This window comes from Mesoplodon mirus (assembly GCF_964341445.2).
Source record: "Mesoplodon mirus genome assembly, chromosome: 3".
Classification (NCBI taxonomy): domain Eukaryota; kingdom Metazoa; phylum Chordata; class Mammalia; order Artiodactyla; family Ziphiidae; genus Mesoplodon; species Mesoplodon mirus.
The window spans coordinates 68,160,337-68,186,925 of record NC_138978.1 but is presented as its reverse complement, the minus strand read 5'-3'; the positions used below and the strand labels follow the sequence as shown (position 1 = coordinate 68,186,925).

General features: G+C 38.2%; 1 protein-coding gene across 1 annotated transcript in view; it reads right to left on the bottom strand.

Moving 5' to 3' along the window:
• TNNI3K (TNNI3 interacting kinase) overlaps window positions 1-26,589 on the bottom strand; it is a gene marked incomplete at its 3' end in the record, with an annotated part of 277,657 nt that overhangs the window by 103,498 nt on the left and 147,570 nt on the right. The window contains exon 18 of the mRNA XM_082614605.1: window positions 296-348. Coding sequence (XP_082470731.1) covers window positions 296-348 — 53 coding nt within the window. The remainder of the gene's footprint in view (window positions 1-295; window positions 349-26,589) is intronic.

The window sequence follows — 26,589 nt, the reverse complement described above, 5'->3', positions numbered from 1 at the left end:
TTCATGTCAAAGGAAATATTTTAAAACCAAGGTCAATGATTACAGCTAAAAGTTTGAATCCCAATAAACCTCTATCTTATTTAAATTTTCACTTCCTTTCTTTTAGCTGAGGATATGAAAGAGGAAAAACCAAAATAAATGATATACTTTTAAAATTCATTGAAATCTGAATGACTTAGAGAAGTATAGCTGTCAGTGTGAAATCCATTTTCTGATCCATCATATAATATCAGCACCAATGAGTAATGGAGAAAGAAACAGATGCCAGTTTGGGCATTATTCATGGAAATCTCACCTCCAAAATCTGCCACCACAGCATGCCCATCCTCATAGAGAAGAATATTGTGACTGTAAAAAAAAAAAAAAAAGTAGATATTGAGTATACTATTTCCTAATCTGAATGAGGTCTCAATGAAGAGGACGATAATCATTATTTGTTTACCCCAGAGGTTAAATGACTCCCCAAAGGCTAACAGACATCTCAGATTAGTGACTCTGATTTTCTTAGTTTTGCTAATCTGAAAGGAATGTTTATAAAATGTGGTCATTTTATATCTGACTTTGAAAGTATACAAAGTATTCTACTTTAGATAAACCTTCTAAACATGTCAAAAAGACCCATTAGTTGAAGATCAGTTTTTCAGCTCTTTGAAGTTTATTTGCTAACAAAATTTGGCTACAGGCAATAGTAAAATGTATCTGTGAGCATATCAGAGTCAGAGCAAGGGAATAAGCTTGTTAGAACCCTAGGCTTATAAGGACAGTTCAAGGCAGCACCTGACATGAATAGGAAAAGGACTCTTTACGGAAAATGTCTTGGTCATTATGTTCTAGCTAGAATCCCAGGACAAAGAAGTGTTTTTAAGGCCTGTGAAATGAGGCCGGCTAATCTACTTTTTAAGGTCTTGGAGAGGAAAACATATAAAGGTCTTCAAAGCCTCCTTTCCAAACCAGAATTCAAGCTAGATCAAGGCTGTCCTTTTCAAGAAGAAAATCAAGGCTGGAGCAGTCCAAAGAGAGGTCATTCCTCCCACATATTGGTGAACTGAGTTGTGGGATATCTTATGGACAAATGTATTGTGACCCAAGATTGTCTTTGAGTGTTTCTTATTGAATGCCTTTCTTTATGCTTATTTCACATTTGGCTTCTAAATGCGTCATTTCAGCATTAGGAGATCTCCTACTGGGTTTCTTTTAGTGCACATAGGCCATACTATATGAATTTATCTGCTCTATCCTTAATTGTTTTGCTTCATGATCAAAAAGGAAAATTTTATTATTTTCTAGTCCCAAATAAGTCCAGTATGATATTGAACCATTTATATAAGTGCTTCCAGGTGCTGAGTTGAGCTTTATAAGAAAGTTAGTTTTGAACTTCTCTTGTATCATAAATGAATTTTACCTTTATGGTACACATTTAATCCTCTTTTCAACTACAAAAAATCTAGAATGTGTTCAAGATTTTTTTTGCTTGGAAGAGCACAGTATAGAAGTAATATAGGATGTTGAAACAAAAACCCCAAGATGTTCTTTTTAGCTGTAAATTACCAATTAATACATGCTATGAGAATGACACTATCATGATAAAGAACTCTACAGCATCAGGAACTCTCTGGAAGTTCAAAGGCAGCAAGAAGAATGCATCAAAATGCTGTACCACTAGATTCCTTGAAGGATTTAAGTGAGTTCCTGTACCACAATCCCTTAGCCTATCAAAGGATAATGAGTGTTACATTTCATAGATATCATTAAAACACATGCTGAACATGAATTACCAATCAAATTAAACGATTATATGTATAGTATCCTATCCATTAATTTAATTTTGATTCAAATTAATTATCTAGAACAATGGTTATCAAAACAATTAGCAGCATATTCTCAATATAAAAAACAGATTTGTAAATGGAGCTGTAAATTTGTAATGGAGCTGCCTTAGTTAAACACAGGGAAAGGCTCACAGAACCCCTACTTAAGCTTCACCTTTTCCAAAAATAGCATTCCTTGAGGCAATAGCTTAAAACTATGCATGTAGAGAAGCCCCCAAATAAGTTACATGTCTAGGGAATATTTTGTTTATTCTTTTGTTTGCTTAAATTTCTCTAAAGTAAATATTTTATGTTAACAAGAATAAGGATGATAATATCAGCTAACTGGAGTTGTGGTAGTGAAATGTTTAGCAAAATTTTACTCTTCTAGCAAAAGAAACAAGTGAATTTGGTCACTGGGCTGCCCAGTGATTCCTGGTATGAGAAGCAGGATGTCTCAGGACGCAGGGATTCTGCTCATTGTTGTACCTCCATCATTTTTAGAATGTGTTTATTTTTGGCACACTGCTTATACTCCTTATCACATTGGAGTACTCAATAAACATTTTTTGAACAAATAAAAGAAACTTAAAATAGAAAGTCACAAGTTTGGAAGGGTAAAGATTACATTAGTTAATCAGCAAGTACTTATTGAATATCACTCATCATTCTATAAATATTTAAAATTCATAGACTCATATGATTGGAAGATAAATTAGAACTAACCTAGTTTAACCCTCTTAGCTCCGGAGAAGGAGTACAAAGCTCAGAGAATTTAAGTGTATCAACAGACATTATGTAAGTAGCTAGTGGTAGAGAAGATATAGAATCCACTTCATATAGGCCAGCATTTCAAATTTTAGAAAAGTGCCTGGCAAATAGTAGGTGATCAGTGAATTTTACAAATTATTCTTGTGTCATATTATGGACCTTTCCCCAAAGCATGTTATTTACTTTCTTCACATTATCAAGACACACTGTTGGTGGGAATGTAAATTGGTACAGTCACTATGGAGAACAGCATGGAGGTTCCTTAAAAAATAAATCACAGCAAGATCCTTTTTGACCCACCTCCTACAGAAATGGAAATAAAAACAAAAATAAACAAATGAGACCTAATGAAACTTAAAAGATTTTGCACTGCAAAGGAAACCATAAATAAGACGAAAAGACAACCCTCAGAATGGGAGAAAATATTTGCAAATGAAGCAACTGACAAAGGATTAATCTCCAAAAATTACAAGCAGCTCATACAGCTCAATTTCAAAAAAACAAACAACCCAATCCAAAAATGGGCAGAAGACCTAAATAGACATTTCTCCAAAGGAGATATACAGATTGCCCACAGACACATGAAAGAATGCTCAACATCATTAATCATTAGAGAAATGCAAATCAAAACTATAATGAGATATCATCTCACAGCAGTCAGAATGCTCGTCATAAAAAAATCTACAAACAATAAATGCTGGAGAGGGTGTGGAGAAAAGGGAACCCTCTTGCACTGTTGATGGGAATGTAAATTGATACAGCCACTATGGAGAACAGTATGGATGTTCCTTAAAAAATTAAAAATAGAACTACCATATGACCCAGCAATCCCACTACTGGGCATATACCCTGAGAGAACCATAATTCAAAAAGAGTCATGTACCACAATGTTCATTGCAGCTTTATTTACAATAGCCAGGACATGGAAGCAACCTAAGTGTCCATCAACAGATGAACAGATAAAGAAGATGTGGCACATACATACAATGGAATATTACTCAACCATAAAAGGAAACACAATTGAGTTATTTGTAGTGAGGTGGATGGACCTAGAGTCTGCCATACAGAGTGAAGTAAGTCAGAAAGAGAAAAACAAATACCATATGCTAACACACACATATATATATAGAATCTAAAAAAAAAATGGTCATGAAGAACCTAGGGGCAAGATGAGAATAAAGATGCAGACCTACTAGAGAATGGACTTGAGGACACGGGGAGGGGGAAGGGTAAGCTTGGACAAAATGAGAGAGTGGAATGGACATATATACACTACCAAATGTAAAATAGATAGCTAGTGGGAAGTAGCCGCATAGCACAGGGAGATCAGCTTTGTGCTTTGTGACCACCTAGAGGGGTGGGATAGGGAGGGTGAGAGAGAGACACAAGAGGGAGGGGATATGGGGATATATGTATATGTATAACTGATTCACTTTGTTATAAAGCAGAAACTAACACACCATTTTAAAGCAGTTATACTCCAATAAAGATGTTTAAAAAAAAAACCCAAAAAACTAAAAATAGAGCTACCATGTGATCCAGCAATCCCACTCCTGGGCATATATCTGGAGGAAACCATAATTCGAAAAGAAACATGCATCCCAATGTTCATTGCAGCACTATTTACAATAGCCAGGGCATGGAAGCAACATAAATGTCCATCGACAGAGGAACGGATAAAGATGATGTGCTACATATATACAGTGGAATGTTACTCAGCTATGGAAAGGAACGAAATAATGCCATTTGCAACACCATGGATGGAACAACAGATTGTCATACTGAGTGAAATAAGTCAGACAAAGAAAGACAAATATCATATGGTATCGCTTGTATGTGGAATCTAAGAAAAAAGGTACAAATGAACTTATCTACAAAACAGAAATAGAGTTACAAATGTAGAAAACAAACATATTTACCTGGGCATAGGAGGTGGGGAGGGACAAGTTGGGAGATTGGGATTGACATATACACACTACTATGTATAAAGAAAATAACTAATAAGGACCTACTGTATAGCACATGGAACTCTACTCAATACTCTGTAATGGCCTATATGGGAAAAGAATCTAAAGAAGAGTGGATATATGTATATGTATAACTGATTCACTTTGCTGTATGCCTGAAACTAACACAACATTGTAAATTAACTCTACACCAATAAAATTTTTTTGAAAAGTGTTAAGTTTGTAGGATATTCCCTATAGAGGTTTTTCCTATATCTACGTTTTAAGTCAAAACATTAGATAACTAACTGAATTTTAGGATAACACAAACTCAATAGCAATGTTAATTACCCTTGCTAACTTGACTTTGCCTTTGAAACTTCAGCCTTTTTAACACCACTTCTTTGACGACATGAACTTTGAGAGAAGAATAACAATAAAACATACAAAGAAGGATAACTCAAGGTTTTTTTTTTTTTAATAGCTTTTCTTCTTTTCTTATTTCTCCAGTGGCTTTCAAACAACAATGGTTGCTTTTGCTTGGGTTTCCCAGCAAAGAGAGATCAAGATAAAAGCATATAAATATATGCTAACATTGGACTGAATTAGCAATCATAAAACAATGTGATGATGGAGGCAGCAACTAAAGCAAATCATCCAGAAGCCAAGGAATGCCACAGCTTCTGGAAGCTGGAAGAAGCAAGAAACAGGCGGCTCTAGAGCCTGTAGAAAGCGCTGTCTAGAGCCTGTAGAAAGCTGAGTTTAGCCCAGGAAAACTGATTTTGATCCTCTGACTTCCACAAATGTAAAAGAATAACTATATGTTGTTTTAAAAAAAGGACACCATGAGAGATGCAAAGTGATGCACATTACAGATTCCATCCTCAAAGACCTTACAATCAGCTCACGAAAGCTTAGATGAGTGTGGGTACATAAGAATTCCAAGAAAACAGTGGAGTTATAAAAGAAATTAGCTTTGAAATGGGCCTCAAGGAACAGTCTACAAATATTGGCTGAGAGCTGATCATGCACCAGGAAATTTCCTATACACTGGGATATAGTGGTGACCAAGACAGGCAAAGAGCTTATGTGCTTACAATGAAGTGAGGTGGAAATGAGGCTGAGACAAAGGGGGAAAGAAGTATAGGTCAGGGAAAATCTTGGTAAACGCCAAGAGTTGGGACTGTGTGTAGTCTGTAAGAGGAATAAAGGAAGGATGTACTTACTAAATTGGAGATTGCATGCTGGAGTGTCATGGGGGGAAACTGAGCAGAGGTGGTGTTGGATTACAAGGGGATTTGAAAGCCAGGGAGGGAATTCCAGGCTCGAGACAAAAAGCTAGCAGGTTTTTATATATAGGGTGCAATGCTCTAAAATCAAGGGACTAGTGTTCAAAAATAATTTGAGGTACTGAAAGACAAAAGTAATAAGGTAAAGTGGAGAACAAACAAAACAAAACAAAAAAATAGGATGAATCCATCAAAATATTTGAAAGAAATGTTTAGGTCTTGGGACAGCTTAGATATAGAGAAAAAAAGGGAGCAAAAAGACTTAGGATCATCTTCAACTTTTCCAGTTTGGAATACTTAAGCAGAAAGCAATAACATATCCAAATAGAAATGGCTGTCTTACTAAAAATCCTGTGAATTTTTTATGAAAAGTATAGTGGCTGACTTGGGAGGCTCAGGAACTTGACTAAAGTCATTGCTGTGCTTGGCAAGATTGTACTCACTAGATAAATAGCTATTATTTTTACTAAACTGAAATAACATTCAAAGTGAACTCTTTTGTCCTTAACAAACAATAGCAAATTAAACAAAACAAAGATGTAGTGACAATTTAGGAACATAGGGACAATGTGAGTTCATAGCAGCAAAGGGGGCCATATGTCAAAAAGGATGCTATGAAAATGTCATTGCAGTATGAGAGCACTTTGGGAAGTGCTGGAATAAAGTGAAATGTTCTTTTCACCTCAAGATAGTCTTTTGGATCTGTCCATTTCTTCGTTAAATGCTCACTAACAAAGAAAACTAATTTTTAGAACTACCTCTAAGATTCACCCATTAATTTTTTAGTTTAGTGCTAAGCCATACTTCCTATCTAGAGTGAAGCAAATGGAGGGAGACAAGTAAGGATGAAGTTGATGGAATCTGTGCTAATCAGTGACAGCACAAATGCCTCCTGATGGGTGTCATATCAGAGTCAGAGAGGTAATCTGACAGGTCACCGGCATTGGAGTAGAGGGTTCCTAGGGAAAGGGCTGACCTTGGAGCTGGGATAATAGAAGTGTGATAATTATTAGTGATGAGCTCAAGGGTTTATTACTGAGATATGTCGTGAACTGCAAGTTTTGCGAAGGGTGAGAACAGTGAAAGTTGTGGGAGTCATGTGACAGTAACAGAAAGGGTGGTAATAAAGAGAGAAGGGATTAAATATGGCGTGAGAGCCTCCTGTGGGCACACGCCGGTGCTTTCAAGATTTTTACGTTTCTCATGGAGCCACTTTGTGGTTGGTATTAGCAAACTTCTTCTACAGATGGATAATGGAGGCTCAGAGCAGTTACGTAAGGTGGCCAGTATCATAGCTGGTTAAGAGGTGAATCCAGCAGTCAAATTTCAGTCTCCAAAGTCTGACCTTTTTAGGAGAAGCTGACCCTTGCATCGTCTGGATGGGCCCTGATGAGCCAAAACTGCTAAGGCTGGATGTCTGGACAGAACTTCCAGAAATTTTGCTTGGGTAAAGAGTGGTCTACCAACTAGTGTCCAAAATACCTGTGTTCAATGTATGACTGTAAGGTCATAAGACTGAAGTAACAAGCTACATGGAAAGTAATCCAGTACACCTCTGTACCACCAAGACACAGCAGGCAAAAACTAACCTTCCTCCCTCCCAGAGTATGATTAATGTGTCATACGCAGGAATGAAGCACAGTCACTGTGAACGGGTACTTGCAATCCGGCCTGGGAAATAAGCCAGACACATGAGGAGTGTCAGTGGCTTGGAAGCTATCATCAGGATCAAAAGAGAGAAATAAAAGAAAGGTGATGGGAATCCTGAGATTTCCTCTCCCCCAGAAGACCATTTGGGAGGTTCATTTTTATTTCTTTGCTTTTGTGGAAGGTTCTGGGGAGTGGGAGTCTGCTGTTATATCTGATGCTTTACGGAGCACCTTCACGCACATGGTCACATTTGGTGGAAACAGTCGAGTCAGACCCTTTTAATTTGAATTTGATAAAGAAACCTGTCAGTAACTGCCGGCACTAGAACCTTAGCCCCAATCCTACCACCTGGGAAAGGAATCCAGGGAAGGTAAGGGGCAGGAGATGAGATAGACTACCCCGAGAGTAAGGCAGAGAACAGCTACTGCAATACACCAATCTGTACACACAACAGTGCCCATGCCACTGGCACACACTGCTTGCCTTCTAAACTCTCCAGATACATGGTTAAGGGTGAAGTGTCACTGAGGAACCCTCTCCAGATAGCAGTGAGTTTGGTAAAACCATTAAAGGAAGTTAAGTAGGGCTTCCTTGGTGGCACAGTGGTGGTCCCCTGCCGATGCAGGGGACGGGGTCGTGACCCAGTCCGGGAGGATCCCACATGCCGCGGAGTGGCTGGGCCCGTGAGCCATGGCCGCTGGGCCTGCGCGTCCGGAGCCTGTGCTCCGCAACGGCAGAGGCCACGGCGGTGAGAGGCCCGCATACGGCAAAAAAAAAAAAAAAAAAGGAAGTTAAGTAGATAAAGGTCAACAGGTCCTTAATTCTTACAGCAATTTTTTGGCATTTCTGGATCTAACACTTGGACTTAATCTAAGTGAGTATGATTTTAAAAGCCCATGTTATTTGCTAACTTGTGATTTTGCTGTTACAAGTGAGGCTTACGTTCAGAAGCAAGCTGTTTGGCTGACAAGTGTGCCGGGTCAATCTGGCAGTGTCAGCAGCTGAGACGGCTTTCTTGCTGCCCTGGGTCATCCTGTGTTGTAGGAGAAATGATAAGCTGCAATCATGGTCACCCCTGTGAGCACTGCTCAGCTTTACTCTTCCTGCTGTGAAGGTCTAGTTTTGGGCTAGAAACTGCAGTGTCTGCCTTCAAAGAGAATGCAGTCTGATTGGAAATGCAATGCAAACTAAAAGGGAGAGACATTATCATCACAAGCTAGAATTTAAAGTGGTTTTCACTATGAAAGACCTAGAGAAGAATCCAGAGAATGTAAGAATTAATTCTGAAAAAGATCATTAACAAAGGAGAAGAAAGAGTCTTAAGAATAAGAGGGATAAGAGGTAATATGTAGGACAAGGACCCATATTCAGGATACCTGGTTTTTGCTGTTTCTAGTCCTGTGATTAAATCATAATACTTGAACTTTTCAAGTCTTCCTTTCCTATCTTTAAAAATTGTGAGGGGAATGAAGGATTTTAAAAGAGATAACAGGGCTTCCCTGGTGGCACAGTGGTTGAGGGTCCACCTGCCGATGCAGGGGACACAGGTTCGTGCCCCGGTCCGGGAAAATCCCACGTGCCGCAGAGCGGCTGGGCCCGTGAGCCATGGCCGCTGAGCCTGCGCGTCCGGAGCCTGTGCTCCGCAACGAGAGAGGCCACGGCAGTGAGAGGCCCGCGTACCGCAAAAAAAAAAAAAAAAAAAAAAAAGAGATAACACATGGAATTTTGTAAACTGTGAACTGCAAAATAGTTTTTTTTAAAAATAAATTTATTTATTTATTTTTGGCTGCGCTGGGTCCTCTTTGCTGCACGCGTGCTTTCTCTAGTTGCGGCGAGCAGGGGCTACTCTTGGTTGCAGTGTGCAGGCTTCTCATTGCGGTGGCTTCTCTCATTGCGGAGCACGGGCTCTAGGAGCATGGGCTTCAGTAGTTGTGGCGTGTGGGCTCTAGAGCACAGGCTCAGTAGTTGCTCCGCAGCATGTGAGATCTTCCCGGACCAGGGCTTGAACCTGTGTCCCTGCACTGGCAGGCGGATTCTTAACCACTGTGCCACCACGGAAATCCCAGTATTGGTTGTTGTTAATAAACATATGACCTAGCTTATGGAGTGTTTGTATGACTTAAAGGCAAATGTGCTTTGTAAACCACACAGCCGTGTACATGTTGGGTATTAAGTGATGAGTCTTGAAAATGAAGTGACTTCCTGAACCAAAACCCACAGACTTAGAGAACGAACTTATTGTTACCAGGGGGGAAGGGTGGGGGGAGGGATTGTTAGGGGGCTTGGGACTGACATGTACATAATGCTATATTTAGATAACTGTCAGATAACTGACAAGGACCTACTGTATAGCATAGGGAACTCTGCTCAATATTCTGTAACAGCCTAATTGGGAAAAGAATTTGAAAAAGAATAGATACATGTATATGTATAACTGAATCACTTTTTTGTACACCTGAAACTAACACAACATTGTTAATCAACTGTGCTCCAATATAAAATAAAAAAGGTTTTAAAAAAAAGAAACTGACTTTACTATGGAATATTTCAACTCACTTTTAGCCCTAGATCTCTTCTCCTTCCATTCCCATTATCTAAATATACAATACTACTGCTGCTTGATTGAATGACTGCATTTCACCTAAAAGAATCTTTGGTTTCCCGACTGCATTGATACTGCAGTATTTGGACTTGGCTCCAGCTTTGTCTTTCATCATGAAGCAAATGATTTGGGTCAATTGTTTATGTAACAGAACTGAGTATTTATCTTTTTTGAAGTGTCTGTCCCTTACAGATCACTCCACAGTAAAGTTCTTTTAACCTCAACAATGCATGCACTTAGCAGAATACAGAATGTAACTGAGGGGAAGATTTACTTCATTCAAATAAGCGATGTGAATACAACCCATGCTCTGACCTTCACTTCTTTCTTCCACAGTAATAACAGTTCATTTTCAGAAAAAGAGCAAGCTGTTTTCAATGTGGTGTGTGTGTGTGTGTGTTTATATCTTTTAAGTGTTTTCTCCAGTTTTCTTTTAAACAAAAGTGAATGGAAGTTAAATTCTTCTGGTTCCTTGTGACAAAAGAAAATTTTCTCCAACCTCAGAACTGAATTAATTCAATGAAGTCATTATGTAAACATTATGAGTCTTTTCATTTTAATTGCCTGTATTGAAAATTTACCTAAAGTGCTCAAATGATTCATAATCAGTTGGTTATGCACTATAGTCCAATACTAATTGTCACTATTAATCAGACTGGCCTGATTATGAGACAATTTTCCAATTCTGACTTTCTTCCAGAGCAAGACTGAAGTTCATGGTGGCCTTAGAAGGATCAAGGTGACTTGCAACTCTCACTCCACTGCCATTAAGAGTTTTTTTAAGCCACTTAAAAAAAATTGCATAAATATTAATTCATTTTTTTCGGAATTATACAACCATGTAATTACCTATGTCAGTGGCTACTAACGAACACTAGTTTGCATGGCCAACCTCTCAGTGTCCTTATTTGAAGAGATGACAGCCCCCAAACTGTAAATCTAATAACAGAACAGCAATGCTTCCCAGACTTCCTATAAGCCACTGTTTTCTGTTATATGCCTGATGGTGATTAACTCACATGATTAAAGACACATGGCTATCGGCATGCCTGGAAGCATTCCAAGGGTTAAATCAGTGGAAGCAATTAGGCTTCATTTTCAATCTCATCACACTGTGAAAGTCATTAGTTTACAAACACATGTGCCTGACAAGCAATCACTCAGACCTGATGCTGAGGGGCCCTGGATCTGCCTGCTGCCACATTTTGCTGGTGGGGTGGTAGTGCTACGTTTTCGCTTGGGACTCTCTTCCTGCCTAAGACCTCTCTCTGGGGAGCACGGCCTTCTTGACCTCCAGCATAGGCAACCACATTATTCTCTCCTCTCCAGTCACCCTTGAGCAATTGCCACTGCCAAACTCAATGTGGCTTCTTTAACTCAGAGTATGTGAGCCCCATACCCTGAACTGCTTCCAATTTGTTTCAAGTATAATCTAAGGTGTTAGCTAGACCCTTGAAATGCAGTGCAACTCACTTCTACTTGCTTTGGAGCTTTGTACCCTTTCCTAAAAAAATATTTCCAAGTCATCTAGATTAGCTCCTTGTCGTCTACACATATTCTCGTAGTCTCTCCTTTTTGGTATCTTTCTGCCTCTGACTTTTTTCTATCATCTCTGCTTCCTACTTCATTAGGTAACAACAACTAATCAAAAACTCATTATCTTCATGAGGGGTAACTGCTGGAGGTCTTGGGTTTGAGCCCCAGATAATGGAGATAACATATTTGGGTTCAGAGAACTTATTGATATTTACTTATTATGTATGTTTATGTGGTAATGGGACCCTCAGCAACCACATGAGGGTTCCACAATTTTGGCTGCATGTAGAAACCTGGTAACAATTGTATAGTAACATCAGAAATCACATACTCTGCTTCATAGCTAAATAAAGCCTCCACGTATATTCTTGATGCCTCCTTTGTACCTTGGGGCTCAACATAAACTATTCCAGGATGCCTACCACGACAAGGAAATTTTGTTGTTGTTCTTCTGCAAGAAGTGTGAAGTCTCTGAAACTCATTTTTAAGATTTTATTTCATCAGGGCACCCTCCTTGCCAAAGGCCAGAGAAGCCTAAGCCTGGATTTCTCTATTAATCTTTTGAAGGTAGTTCTTCACTAAAAATAAGAACTGTAATTTTATTTTTCCATGTTGACAAAAAGTGACCCTATTTTGGCTTCATACAGACTGCCTTGGTCCTTTGGAAAAGGCATGCAGGAGAAGAAACATGTTGACAGAACGATAGCTTCCCCAAGCTCATTCAGGAATAACAATATGCTAATCTTGAACATCATCTAGGTAAGAGAGAAGGAATTTACCAAAGTCCCATATCATGAACTTCTAAACACTGAAAGCCTAATTTCAGGGAACTCTCAGAAACCATGGAAACAGAAAATTCCAATAAATGCAAAGGATTGCAAAACCTTGACTTTTCTTAAAACAAACTCCAGTCTGTCAGTAAAAGTATATTTGAAGACTTACTTCTAAAGCTACTGGATTTGTCCCATTGCCAGTGAGATTGAAGAGGTGGATTATAAGATTTGTATTGTGGTTAAACCCATTTATTGAGGGTAATGTGAAAAAACTGCATACTCTTCTTCACTTACTATTTGCTCAGCACCGTGAAACGCGAGTGGAGCAGTGATAATGTCTGAATAAATCTAACCACACACACACACACACACACACACACACACACACACTATTGATTGTGACGTTTCTGCGAAATAGTGCCCTAGAATCAACAATCAAGTACAATTTCCATTTCTACGCTAAAGTTATTACTTATTCTTCTTAACAAGGCGTAATCTTATGAGGAATCTTAGGTATACAAACTGCAAAATGGAACTTTTTGAATGAGAAAGGGACAATCGATATCACAGACATCAACAGCTATGCATTCATTATATATCATTTGTTTTATTTTAATTTAAAATTGAAAAAGGGAATATTGGAAAACTTCATATTGACTATGTTTCTTTCACAGGATCTAACATTTTTCTAATGCACTGGGACCCTGGATGAGCAGGGGGCTTTGGCTTCAGACATTTGGTTGTGAAACCTATGTTTGGGGGGGTGCGGTAGCAGGACAGTGGGGAAATTTTTCTCCCACAAAGCACATGGTCAGGCTTTTGAGGAAGGATGAAAATGGCAAAGATATGCAACATCAAAGAGTTAGGAAAGTAATAATTAGCTAGCCTGATTACCAAAATAAAACCACAAAACCAAAAGCATCAAAAAAGTTTCCAGCTTTTTCTGCTTCCACTATCATCTAAATACTGCTTCCTAGTCACTTTTCTGAACACAGTGATTTTTAATAATACTAAAATCTCTAAGTTTCATATACAAACCCCACTTTGTATGTAAACCCTGAAATTCACTGGACATTTATTTACATTGAGGAGAGAACATAAGTCTACCAAAACAAAACACAGAAAATAATATGAAAGCAAAAACTTGGGGGACTTAGGACAAACAAGAGATATAGCAAGCAATATTTTAGAATTTGAAAGGATATTAGATATTATTAAATGATCTGTTTATAAAGGAAGAATTTGAAGAGCTTTGTTTTCTGTCAAGGTCACTACTGGATTTCCTGACTGATAACTGTTCATTTTCCTGCCTCACTTACTTCATTTTCCCTGATCTCTGAGAACCCAAGCCCATGTTAAATATAGAGACATAGATGCTAAGGGCACCAACTACAGATGACCCAGACTCACTTGTACCCAAAAGTGTCATAGGACTCTTCTCAACCACTTTTAAGAGAGCAGATCCAGTACCAACTCTTTGGGAATGTGCCATGGGCCTTCTGAGCATCCATTTAACACTGAGACACAAAAGGTCTGTGATAAACCCTCTATCTCTGCATATTAAAATTAATTCCTAGACATTAATGGGGAAAAAGAAAAGGCCAGAGAGAGCATGGAATAAGAACTGAAATATATGAAATACAAGTAAAAGAAGAAAAATCCCTGAGTTTGGCGTGACAAACACCGTTGATTATGTGCCAAGTTTCCTGTTAAAAGACCCCAAAGTAGGTGTACACGTGCCGAGCAGAGGAGGGCTGAGCTTAAAAATAACAGCTGAGAGGAGAGCTGGGTTTTATCAACAAATAAGGTTTCCGTATTAAACAGAGCAGCGTCGGAAGTGGGCAGCTCCATGAGAGCAGACGAGTAGGCTCCGTCTCTGACAAACAGAGGCTGTGCTCCCGCAGAGCTCGGCCTCTAAGGAGGGTCTCCTTCTAACTCTCAGAATGAGCCACAGATGAGTGTTCTGAACAGTGTGACTTCAGGGGAACTTGCTTGCGGTCCTTCGGGAAGCAGGGATTTGTAGGTAAATCAAGAAAGGAAACCGTTTACCTACTGGACTAATCTGACGCTACGACTTTTACTATGGCGTCTCCATCCCTCTCAGGGAGCACAGGGAGACGAAGTGCCCATGTCTGCAAAAGGGCAGGTTACAAATGTACTTAATCCTGCATGCCTTCCTTCAAGGACACTTTGAAAATTCAAAAGGAATGAACAGGTCTATTTTTTTTTTTTTTTAACTTGCTGAATCGCTCAGTGTCTCTTTGGTTGCTGAGAAGAGGGGCTCTTAGTCTTTTTCCAGACACTAGATGGTCTATCCCTGTGGGATAGAGTATTAGTCACAGAAATGTAACTCATCAGCCATGAAGGTTTAGGGCTATTTTAGTTCTAACACTTTGTCAATGCTGCGTGGCTGTCCCCACCATGGCCCCTGGGCCTTCCTCCCTCTCTCCTTCACTTTGTTCCTGTTGTCTCCTCCAAGTGTGAATTCACTTCCAACTTTTCCTCTAAATAAATATCCCCATTTTTCAGCACCCAGTCCAGTGATCCCTTCTTATCCTGGCTTTCCCAGCACTTGACCCCAATATGATTATAAGTTCCACGGGCACAAGATCCATGAACCAGGGAAATTATTGGTGATCGATAATAAACTCTTATTGAATTAAATTTTCTTCTTGATCCTAGAGAAATAAAGGTAAGGAAAGAATTAGAATGATTGGGGATTTTAAGGGGTGGTTATATTCAGCATTGATTTTTCCTAAATTCCATAGAATTGAATTCTGTAGCTACTCTGACCAAACTGTTGTTTTCTATTTTCTGTAATAGATCCAAATTTGTGACTCAAAATAAATTCTCTGAGACTTAAAACCTTGATTTCACTTTTTAGCCTTATTCCAGGCAAATTCTTATCTGTCAATTTCCTGTATAATCAGCATTTACCCTACAAATATTTGGTTAATATTTATTTGGCATCTACTATACTGCTGAACACAGAAAAAGCTTTAGAACAAACCCACCTTTCCATTAAAGATAAGGAGATGAGCTGAATAAGCATTTCGTACTCCCCCCCCCCTCCGGTTATTGACTGCTCTGCCTGAAGCTCTATTCACCCCATTGACCCCTCCCCCCATGCCCTTGTGCAAGCAACAGCTTCAAGAACAAGCTTACCCAAATATTCTAGCCCACGTCCCGGACTCTGAAACTGAATGCCTATAACACTATTTTCAGTTCCATACATTTGGTATTTAGAATATGCTCTCTTTTCTTATTTCTTCTTTTTCTATATATCTCTTATTTCCCCCAGATACATTAAAACTATTCTTAAAACATTTTATTATACATTGCCCCCTAGGACTTGGAAAATTACAGCAGCTCAAGAAACACTATGGTTGTGAATAATCAATATAGCTACTAATACAACATCCTGCCTTTTTCAAAGTAACCATCTGGACAACAATCTATTTCTCTCTTCCTCTTTCTGGTCCATACTCTTGAAGGGTTTTCTTAAATTTACTGCTTCTACTTCTTTACTGACTATGCCCTCTTCAATACACTAGTCTCACTTTTTGCCCTGCCACTCCAAAAAAACCATTTTTTCCAATGTGAACTTCTGTTTTGCTAAATGCCACAGGCTGTTGGTCCTTGTACCATATTCTATCCTAAGCCCTTCTTATTCTTGGCCAAAGCTTGCTTCTTTTCTCATAGTGAAAGATATCACCATGAATTGAGTTACCCAAATAAAAACCAGGGAACCAAAATTGATTCCTCCCTGTCCTTCGATCCACTCTTAAAAATATCACCATGTACCATCAATTCTACCTTCTAATATGTTCTACATCTGTCCAGTTATGCCTTCTACACATTGAGCACTTATTCCCTATGGACAAGTCAATAATGTTGATTAGAGTCCCATTTGTAGAAAAGATCTAATGTTAGGCATGGTGTTAGATATTAGGTAATAAAAGTAAGTAACACTTAAATATAACTATGTGCTAAGCATAGTTATAAGCAATATATGTTAACCTATCTAATTGTCACACAACCCAATGAGGTTGGTGTAATAGTTATACCATTTTAAACATGAAAAAATTGAATTGCAGAAAGGTTAAGTAACTTCCCTAAGGCAACATAACTAGGTAGTTTGAATTCCTTATTTCATTAGTCTCCATAGTAGCCTTCTATGGTGGTATTAATATTTTGACTTAGAGCTGAGAAACTTAAAATAATTTCCTTAAGGCCACACATTTGGTAACACTGTCAGAATTATGCTTAGAATCCACATCTAGTTGGCTTGAAATTCATTTACTTTCTTCCACAAATGCTCTGACAGGGTCACATAGAATACTTTAAGAAAAATTAAATTGGAAGGTACAGCCTAATTTCTAATATGTTACATTAATTTAGGCACATTTATTTTGAATACTGTTTTTTTATGAAAGCAAAGAGGATGAGCATTAAAATAGTGAAGTCTATAAATTAAAGAAAGTAAATGCAACAAAGGACAGAAAATGATGACCAAGGAGAAAAGGCTGGACATGGAGAGGGGAGCAAAAAGGGACCAAATGAAGGAGAGAGGTGAGGTGTGGGAGTGGAGAAGCTAGGGGTGCTGGTGATGGAAGGGACTGGAAGGAGGAGCTAAGCTGGAGCATGAAAGGATGAATGTCCTTGATAGTGCTTAGAAAATCTAATGAGAATGTGTTAATAGAAAATGTGACATGTGACTAAATAGTTCAACAACATGCATATTTCATGACGTTGGCCTTATGTGACTGGGTTACTCATAAGTCTACCAGCTGAAACAAAGCCAAAAGATACCCGGTGATTTTATTCAAGTTTACCATCTACCCAGTCTTTGCATGCAGCATGGAAGTGACAAATGATTACTATTCTAAAAACGTCTACAGGCTATCCAGCATGTTGTGGATACTCTGTATTCTGTACTTACCCAGTGCTGCAGAACATTTTGTTCCTAAAGTATTTAGTGGTTTTTTGTTTTGTTTGTTGTTTTTGGCTTTGGTTTTGATTTGTGTATAGCCCCTCTATTTAACTCAATGATGATGGAAACAACAATCTCATAAATGTTATACACACATGTTGTATAGTCAAGGAAACAAATGCAAACATCTATTTGAGTGTCTGGTCTCCAGAGGACATGATGATTTGGAGTGGCCCCAGACTCAGGCCCTTGGAGGTTGGTTAGAGGGCATTTATGGAACATGGAATGAGTAAGGCTCTGGGAATCAGAGCAATTGGGTTCAAATATCAGCTCTGCCATTTAGTCAACTGAGTGACTTGGGGGAAGAAATTAATTTACTGAACTTCAAATTTCTCTTCTTTAGCATTGTGAGTTTTTTTAAAGATAAATATTAAATGAAATAATACTTGTGAAAACATTCATGGTTTATTCACATAAACCTGACACAAAGATGACAACACAAACAAACAAATGATACGTTCCTCATGGAATAAAAAATATACATATATCCTCATTTTATGACATATGAATGGGGATGTACGAACAATTTTAAACTGTGCTCAAAAGAACAAATAACCTTAGGTAGAAATCACCTTAAAGCATTAAGCCTTTCAGAAGATGTGCTAAAACTTTATTGGTTCCAAAGATTACAAGTCATTACATATCTCAAAAGGGTTCATTTAACCCCCAGATTTAGAAAACCCTTTCTTAGGATGAGTGGGTCCTAAAAAGAAACTATTGAACTGAATAAATTAAAAAGCAAAACAATCCAGGTCTCTTTCCTTGACTTACATGGTACTCTTCAGTTTTTCAGATTTTGCTCAACTGGAAAGGAGGCTTTCAGAAGGTTGCTAAATAGAGAGTTTGGCTGTCAGTAGGGCATTCCATGCAAGAGTGCTTATGGTGGTAATCTACAGAGTGGGCCTGAGAAGGTCCAGCAGGTGCCCACCTGCATGATATGACTTATGTCTTTACCCCTGCCAGCTTTCAGGTGATGTCAGTACCCTTATCCTTAGCAATTAGACCTCTCCTGTGAAATCTCTACCAATTTCTTTACTTTACAATCATCTTTCTTCCTAGTTTAAACCCTTCCAGCTATAGTGTAGTAGAAAGAACAGTGGATTTAGAGAAACAAGACTTGGACTCTAATTTGGCTCTCCCAATAAAGAGTCTGTTCTGAAAAAAAATTATTCAAATTATTTGTTACCTGAAATTCTCTTATCTATAAGAGCTATCTTTTCAGATTATGGTAAGGATGAAAAACAAGTCTGTATGACTTTAGTAGTATGTAGAACACTATATAAATGTAACCATTCATCGTGTGTATATTTCTGTATCCTTCACCCAGCTGTAAGCACCTTAAAAGCATGAGCCCTCATTTTTATGTCTTTGAATCTTCAGGGATTAGAAGTTGGTGAAGTTTTTGGGTTTTTTTCTGCACCCAGGGCACTCCATAGATATATCCATGCTGGTAGCGTTGTAGGAATTGTCAAATATCAGGAAGAGCCTTTAAACTTCATAGGAACTCTTAAAAAAGTTCCAGTAATTTCTCTCCCACCTGGAAGCTAATAGGTAACTGATGATGACAATGGACAGAGGTAAACATGTTCAAGATAAGAAAAGGAGCAAAACTAATTAAAATTACAGACAGTACACATAAGAACAAACTAACTTTCCCCATTTGAAGGTGGCATGTAAACTTGAAGTCAAACAATTACCTTCAAAGATGGATAAAAGTCACATTCCCAGCTTGAAAGAGCTACCATGTGATAATGTTTCCTCTGACACCTATTATAGCTATTGCTAAAACTGGCATCTGTGGAACATTACAGCCTAATGCCAGTATTACCTTGTTACAGCTTGAGTGGAGGTATCTTGGCTGCCGCTGCTTTATTACATGATAAAGAATTCTGTAAGTTGAGATGCTGTGTGCAGTGTCTTTTCCTCATAAAGTAAATGGAGATGTTGGAGATGTATGTTGGTATTTGATAATTTTGAAAGCTTTGAGAAAGCTACAACAGCTTGGCAAAACATAGATGTCCAGAAAACTTCTTTGAAGTATTTCTCAATCCCTGTGCCTAACCTCAAAGGCAGAGTGAAAGTCAGGAAAGACACTTCATGGAAGCAAATCCCAGCACCTGCCTCTGGCAGTCTTGCTTAGAACCCTTTCTTGCTCTTTCTTCCTTTTCTTTGAGCAATTAGATAGATAGATGGAATATATGAAATTTAAAATGTTTATTTTCAAACCGCAGCTTTTAAATGTATAAAGTTAAACATAGAAAACATCTAGCAAATGTTTATTTGCAGTTTTACTCCTCCAAGTATGTTAGAATTTCTTCCACATACTTTCTGGTTTATACTTACACAGATTTCTACACCTCTGGTAGTTACATATGCATAAAAATGCATGCTAATATATTTATTTAATCATTTCATACACATGTGGTAAAGGAACAAAATGCACATCTCAACACCAAATGCTGGTGAGAATGTGGAGCAACAGGAACTCTCATTCATTGCTGTAGGGAATGCAAAATAATACAGCCATTTTGGAAGACAGTTTAGCAGTTTCTTAAAAAACTGAACATAACTCTTACCAAAAGATGCAGCAATTGCACTCCTTAGTATGTACCCAAAAGAGTTGAAAACTTATGTCCACACGGAAAACGTGTGCATGGATATTTATAGAAGCTTTATTCACAATTTCTAAAACTTGAAAGTAGATGCATGGATAAATAACTGTGGTGCATCCTGACAATCGAATACTTTCAGTGCTAAAAAGAAATGATGAAGCCATAAAGAGACTTGGAGGAAACTTAAGTGAATACTACTATGGGAAAGCAGCCAGTCTGGAAAGACTGCATACTCTATGATGTACTGTATGTCCAACTAGATCACATTCTGGAAAAGACAAAACTATGGAGACAATAAAAAATCAGTGGTCGCCAAGGTTAGTGGGGAGAGAGGGATGAATAGGCAGAGCACAGAGGATTTTTAGGGCTGTGAAACTACTCTGTATGGTACCATAATGGTGGATACATGCCATTATAAGCTTGTTCAAACCTGCAGAATGCACAACACCAAGAGTGAACTCTAATGTAACTATGGACTCTGGGTGATAATGATGATGTGTAATGTAGGTTCATCAACTGTAACAAATGTACCACTCTGTTGGGGGATGTTGACAATGTGGGACGCTAGGCATGTGTGGGGGTAGGAAGTCTCTGTGACTTCTTCTCAATTTTTTTGTGACCCTAAAGTTGCTCTAAAAAATAATCTATTATTTTTTTGTAATGCACATCGCTCCTAAAATGTTTGTCTTTTGTCTCTGTCCTTGACTCCCTTTCCAGTTGATTTCATCCTCTTTTTGGATACTTACTATTTTCTATTTTGATGTATAGACATTTACATTATATCATACTCTGCTAAGATATTGTGGCATCTTTGTTAATTACCTCTATACTTAGCACTGTGCCTGGCATCTAGCAGTCATTCCAGAAATATGTATTTAATGAATAAATAAAATAATACTTAGCTTTTGCCATCAATTTCCATTTGTTATGCTACTTTGATAATATTCTATGTAGGTTATCAAAAATTTCTACCTTTTGGAAGAAAACTGGGATGAAACTTTTGCCTGAGGAACTATCTATCATATCATTTAATATAGGTCCTGATTATCTAAGTTGTAGACACTTGTTACTGGGTACAGCTGAGCTTCCTTTTCAAACATAAATAAAACTCCAAACACACACACATATATGTCCACACACATCATAAATATATATACACAAATTCACAATAGCACTGTGATATACACATAATATACAATGGCACAAATCAGTGACTTGCTAATCTTTTGAAGGAAACCCCCTTAATTGCAGCATGGATAGTGTAATGAATTGAATGGTGGTCTCAGAAAGATACGTCTATCTTCTAATCCCCAGACCCTGTGAATATTATCTTATTTGGAGTCTTATTATTATTATCATTTTATTTGGATCTGTGTGGGCCCTAAATCCAATGACAAGAAGCTTTATAAGAGACAGAAGAGGAGGAGATACAAACACAGAGGAGGAGGAGACACAAACACACAGAGGAGAAGGCAATTTGAAGACAGGCAGAGATTGAATGATGTGGCCAAAACCCACCAGAAGCTAGAAGAGAATTTCCCCTAGAACCTCAGGAAAGAATGAAACCCTGCTAATGTCTTGATTTTGGACCTCCAGCCTCCAGAACTGTGAGGGAATAAATTTGTGCTGTGTGAAGCCACCGAGATTGTGATAATTTGTTATGGCAGCCATAGGAAACTAACATAGATGGACTGGATAGAAAAATAATTCCCTGCTAAATCAGGCATAGCATTTTCAAACAAAGGACCACCAGAAACAAAAGAGGAACTAGGAGGAGGCATCCAAATTTTCTGTGACAATTATTACTACCTATTAGGTAGGACCATTCAGATACATCTAAATATATCCTGATAAATTATAAAAAATTTGATAATTGAAGCTATCCTATAAGCATCCAAGAAAGAAACTAAGTTAAGCAAAAGGGATAAAAATCATGTCTACTTTAGGTTTTTGCATGACAACTTGCATGCCAGAAGACAATGGAATACTGTTCTGCAGCATTTTGGGGTAACAGGATTTTAACCAAATCATTCTATCCCCACTCACTTATTAAAAATTATTTTTTGAGATTCTGTTATGTGCTAAGCACTGTTACAGTCATTGATAATGCAGAGCAGTAAGAAAAACAGGAAAAAAAGTGTTCCTCTCATAAGATTTATGTTCAAGATGGAAAAAGATAGACACCAAATACCTATATATCATATAATGATAAACGTCATGAAAAGAAACAAAATAAAGTAAGAGAAAAAGGGAATATGGAGATGGGAGTTCTAGTTTTTATAGAGGGGTCAGGAAACCCTCTCTGAAAAGGTGATATTTGAGCAGAGGCTTGAAGAAAGTCAAGGAGTGAGCCAGAATGTTATCTGATGTTGAGGGTTCCTGACAGAAGTTACAAGTTGCAGGGCTCTGAGGCAGGAGTGTGCTTAGGGGCCTTAAGCAAGTGCCCAAAGGCCAGCTGGAGAGAACTGAGCTAAGGGGGGCATGGTAAGAGCTGAAGTTAAGAAGGGGGGGGGGCTTCCCTGGTGGTGCAGTGGTTGAGCGTCTGCCTGCCGATGCAGGGGATGCAGGGGACACAGGTTTGAGCCCTGGTCTGGGAAGATCCCACATGCCGTGGAGCAACTAAGCCTGTGTGCCACAGCTACTGAGCCTGCGCGTCTGGAGCCTGTGCTCCGCAACAAGAGAAGGCCACGACAGTGAGAGGCCCGCGCACCGCAATGAAGAGTGGCCCCGCTCGCTGCAAATAGAGAAAGCCCTCACACAGAAACGAAGACCCAACACAGCCAAAAATAAATAAATAAATTTAAATAAATAAATAAAATTTAAAAAAATTTTAAAAAGCAGTCTGTAAAAATGTAAAGATGACCACAACCTAGAACCAAGAACAGGGTGTATACTGTTCAAATCACTGGGGAAAAGGAATATAAAGAAAACTTAGTCTATACACAAAAGACATAGGAAATAGCAAAGAAATGTTAAAAAAGTCGTTAAAGCAGAAAAAGTATAGAAACCAGAAAGTAGTAAAACCTAATAATAATTATGATAATATAATTGTATTTAAGGTCAGTATTAAAAGATAAAGAGTTTTACAAAAAGATTTGTTAAAATAAGGAAAGATTTATCAGATAAATATAACCAGCAAAAACAATGAAAAAAGGGATGGTAAAAGTTAAAAAAATAGACACTGTATCAAGCAATAATTAACACTGTACAAAACAGATAAGTTCCTACACTCATGAATTTATGTACAGTAGGATAAGTAAATTAACATTTAACAAACCATTTATTTAAATAACTAAAAGAGTGAGAAGAAATGTGCAGGAAAACCCAGCAGAGTAAGGAAAGCAGGAAAAGCTGCAGGGGCAGGAGTTGCTATTTGGCCTAGGCTGGTCAGGGAATACCTCACTAGTGAGCTGGTATCTGAGCATGGAAGGAAGTGAGGATGATCCCATGTGGATAGGTGGGGGAAGAAGGTCTGGGCAGATGGAGCAGAAAGTGCAAAGGTCTGAGGTTGGGCTTGGAGTGTTCAAGGAACAGTAAAGGAAGCCATTGTGACTGAAATGGAGTAAACCAGGGGGAGAGTACTAGGAGTTCACGTCAGAGCCTTAGCAGGGATCAGAAATGTAGGGTCTTTTAGGCAACTGCATTCTGACTTTTATTGCAAGTGATCTGGGGATCCATTGGAACATTCTGAGGATAGGAGTGACATGATCTGGCTTTTTTAAAAAATGCCTTTTTTTGCTTTGTTGAGAATAGAATGAAGAGTTGAGGGGACCAAGAATGGAAAGAGGAATATAAATTAGAGATTTACTTTGATAGTTCAGGTGAGAGACAAGAGTGGTTGGGATAAGGATGGTAGTGGTGCACAGAGTGTGAAATGGTCCAGTTCTGGACATATGTTCAAGAAAGAGTTGACAGAATTTCCAGATTGGTTAGATGTCTTTTGTAGCTCTTGATTTGCTTGTCTGTCTTCCTTATAAGACTTTAAACTCCATGATGACAGAATAAATGTATTATTCAGCTTAGAACCTTTGCACTAACATAGTATTTGCCTTATAACAAGCAACCAATATTCTTTTTTATTTTTTTTTTAATTAAGGGTACTTTAATTAATTAATTAATTTTTGGCTGTGTTGGGTCTTCGTTTCTGTGTGAGGGCTTTCTCTAGTTGTGGCAAGTGGGGGCCACTCTTCATCGTGGTGCACGGGCCTCTCACTACTGCAGCCTCTCTTGTTGCGGAGCACAGGCTCCAGACGCTCAGGCTCAGTAGTTGTGGCTCACGGGCCTAGTTGCTCCGCAGCATGTGGGATCTTCCCAGACCAGGGCTCGAACCTGTGTTCCCTGCATTAGCGGGCAGATTCTCAACCACTGCGCCACCAAGGAAGACCACAATCAATATTTTTAAACTTAATTTAATTTCTATATACAGATATTTTAAAATGAGCACTGTGGGATGGTAATAGAAGCAGAACAATGTAAAATGCACGCAACATCACTCAAGAGTTATCAGCCCATTACTTGACATAAATTCACGAGCAGAATAAAAATCTAAAGTAGAACTAAAAGAAAAGTTAAGATTTGTATGCTAGACAAAATGGCCATATGTTTCATTCATTGTGATAATTTTTCATGCAAAATTCCATGCATGTTTTATTCTTTAAAATGAACTGCTATTAGGGCTTCCCTGGTGGTGCAGTGGTTGAGAGAACGCCTGCCGATTCAAGGGACACGGGTTCGTGCCCTGGTCCGGGAAGATCCAACATGCCGCGGAGCGGCTGGGCCCGTGAGCCATGGCTACTGAGCCTGTGCATCCGGAGCCTGTGCTCCACACGGGAGAGGCCACAACAGTGAGAGGCCCGCGTATCACAAAAAAAAAAAAAAAAAAAAAAAAGAACTGCTATTAGATTCTTACATCATAATTTCAAAATATAACTTTTAGAGAAAAGGCACAATACATTTAGTACTATATAATCAAAGTTGTAAAATAATCAGCATAGACTGCTATGTATGGTTGGAACATTTTCAAATCAAAACTTCAAGGCACTTTTAAAATGTGGTCAATTCAGATGCTACCAGTACAATACTAATAAACATGGCAGCTAAATTATAAAATTGTTAACTCTCATTCACTCAGTGATTCACTAATTCAAAATTTTTATAGTCGGTTTTGATGAGACTAAAACTAGCAGAATGCTTCTATTCTGCTACCACACAGCAAATAGCCATTGAAAAGGATGTGCTCATCGTTATGTAATCTAATAGATAGTATATACCTTAAGGCATTCTAAATGCAAAATAAATATATCAGTTTTAAATCCCCTGCCATCATGCAGCTGAAAAAACTGATTGCAATTGATTGCACTGTAAACTATATATTGTTCTAGCTTTACACATTCTTTTATATTCTCTTTGAAAGACATCTTGAGAATTTTTAGGAAATAACACTAAAAAGTAAAATAACTTGGATGCACACTAAAAAACCAAGTGTAATGTATTACCCCACTATAAACATATTTTTGGTACTTCCTTGCATTCAAATTAGGCAGAACTCTCAATGTTCTTCATATAGAACTTAAAGGGCCTCCAATTAACTTCCATGTAAGTTGAATCTTCAAAATTACATTAAATGTAATGACATGTATAATTTGCATTAAAGACATTTCATCAGAGGAGATCAGTTAATTTCTTGAACACTAACAAATCAGCCTTTACAATACTCTTGAAATTCAGGAAGAATATGTGGCTCTCCTGTGACCACTCCTTTAAGATTGATTACCACTATGTTAGAAACCACTATAGCTTGGAATTGTTTAGGAGGAAGTATGAAATAAGCTTTATATAGTGAAATGTATTGTGTTAGTATATTGGGAAAAGGCTAGAAATTTAAACAAATCACATCTTCTAGTGACTACTTAATACTAACTAGGACTTTCCTCTGGGTTCAGCACACTTATGAATGTAACCAATATATCTATCTACTTGTTATTTAATGTTTTTTAGAAGAGCCTGTCTTATTCCTTTCTTTGTTCCGACAATGCCTGACACGTGGTAAACATTTAATAAATGTTTAAATAGATGGTTACCTTACAAGTGAAAGAATAACGTAAATGAATGAGTTAACAGACCAATTGATTAATCAAGTCATTGTTAATTGGACATCACTGTTATAACCTTGCACTGAATTGTTTTTCTAGCCATAATGACTGTCTTTTCCTGAGTTACCTACATTTGCTTATCTAGCCCACCTAGAACTCATGGTCTATATTTGAGGAAGAGGGAATCGAGATTGAGTGTGACCAAGAAACAGTACAAAATTATATGGTCTTTTATTAGAGAGTCAAGGTGAGACAATGTTTAGTAGGAATCTTGAATATCCCAAATATTCAAACACCTGCTACACTGGCTGCATCCACCTCCTCCTCCCTAGTTTTAGCTGCATCCACCTCCTCTTCCCCATTCTTAGCATGGGTTTCTTTACATGGTAACAGCAGTGTTCCAGAGGGCAAGTCTCAATGAACAAGCACTTATCAAACCTCTGCTTGTGTCATGTTTCCTGATTCTCCTCTGGCCAAATTTAGTCACTTGTCCGAGCCTTGAATTGGGGTAAGAACA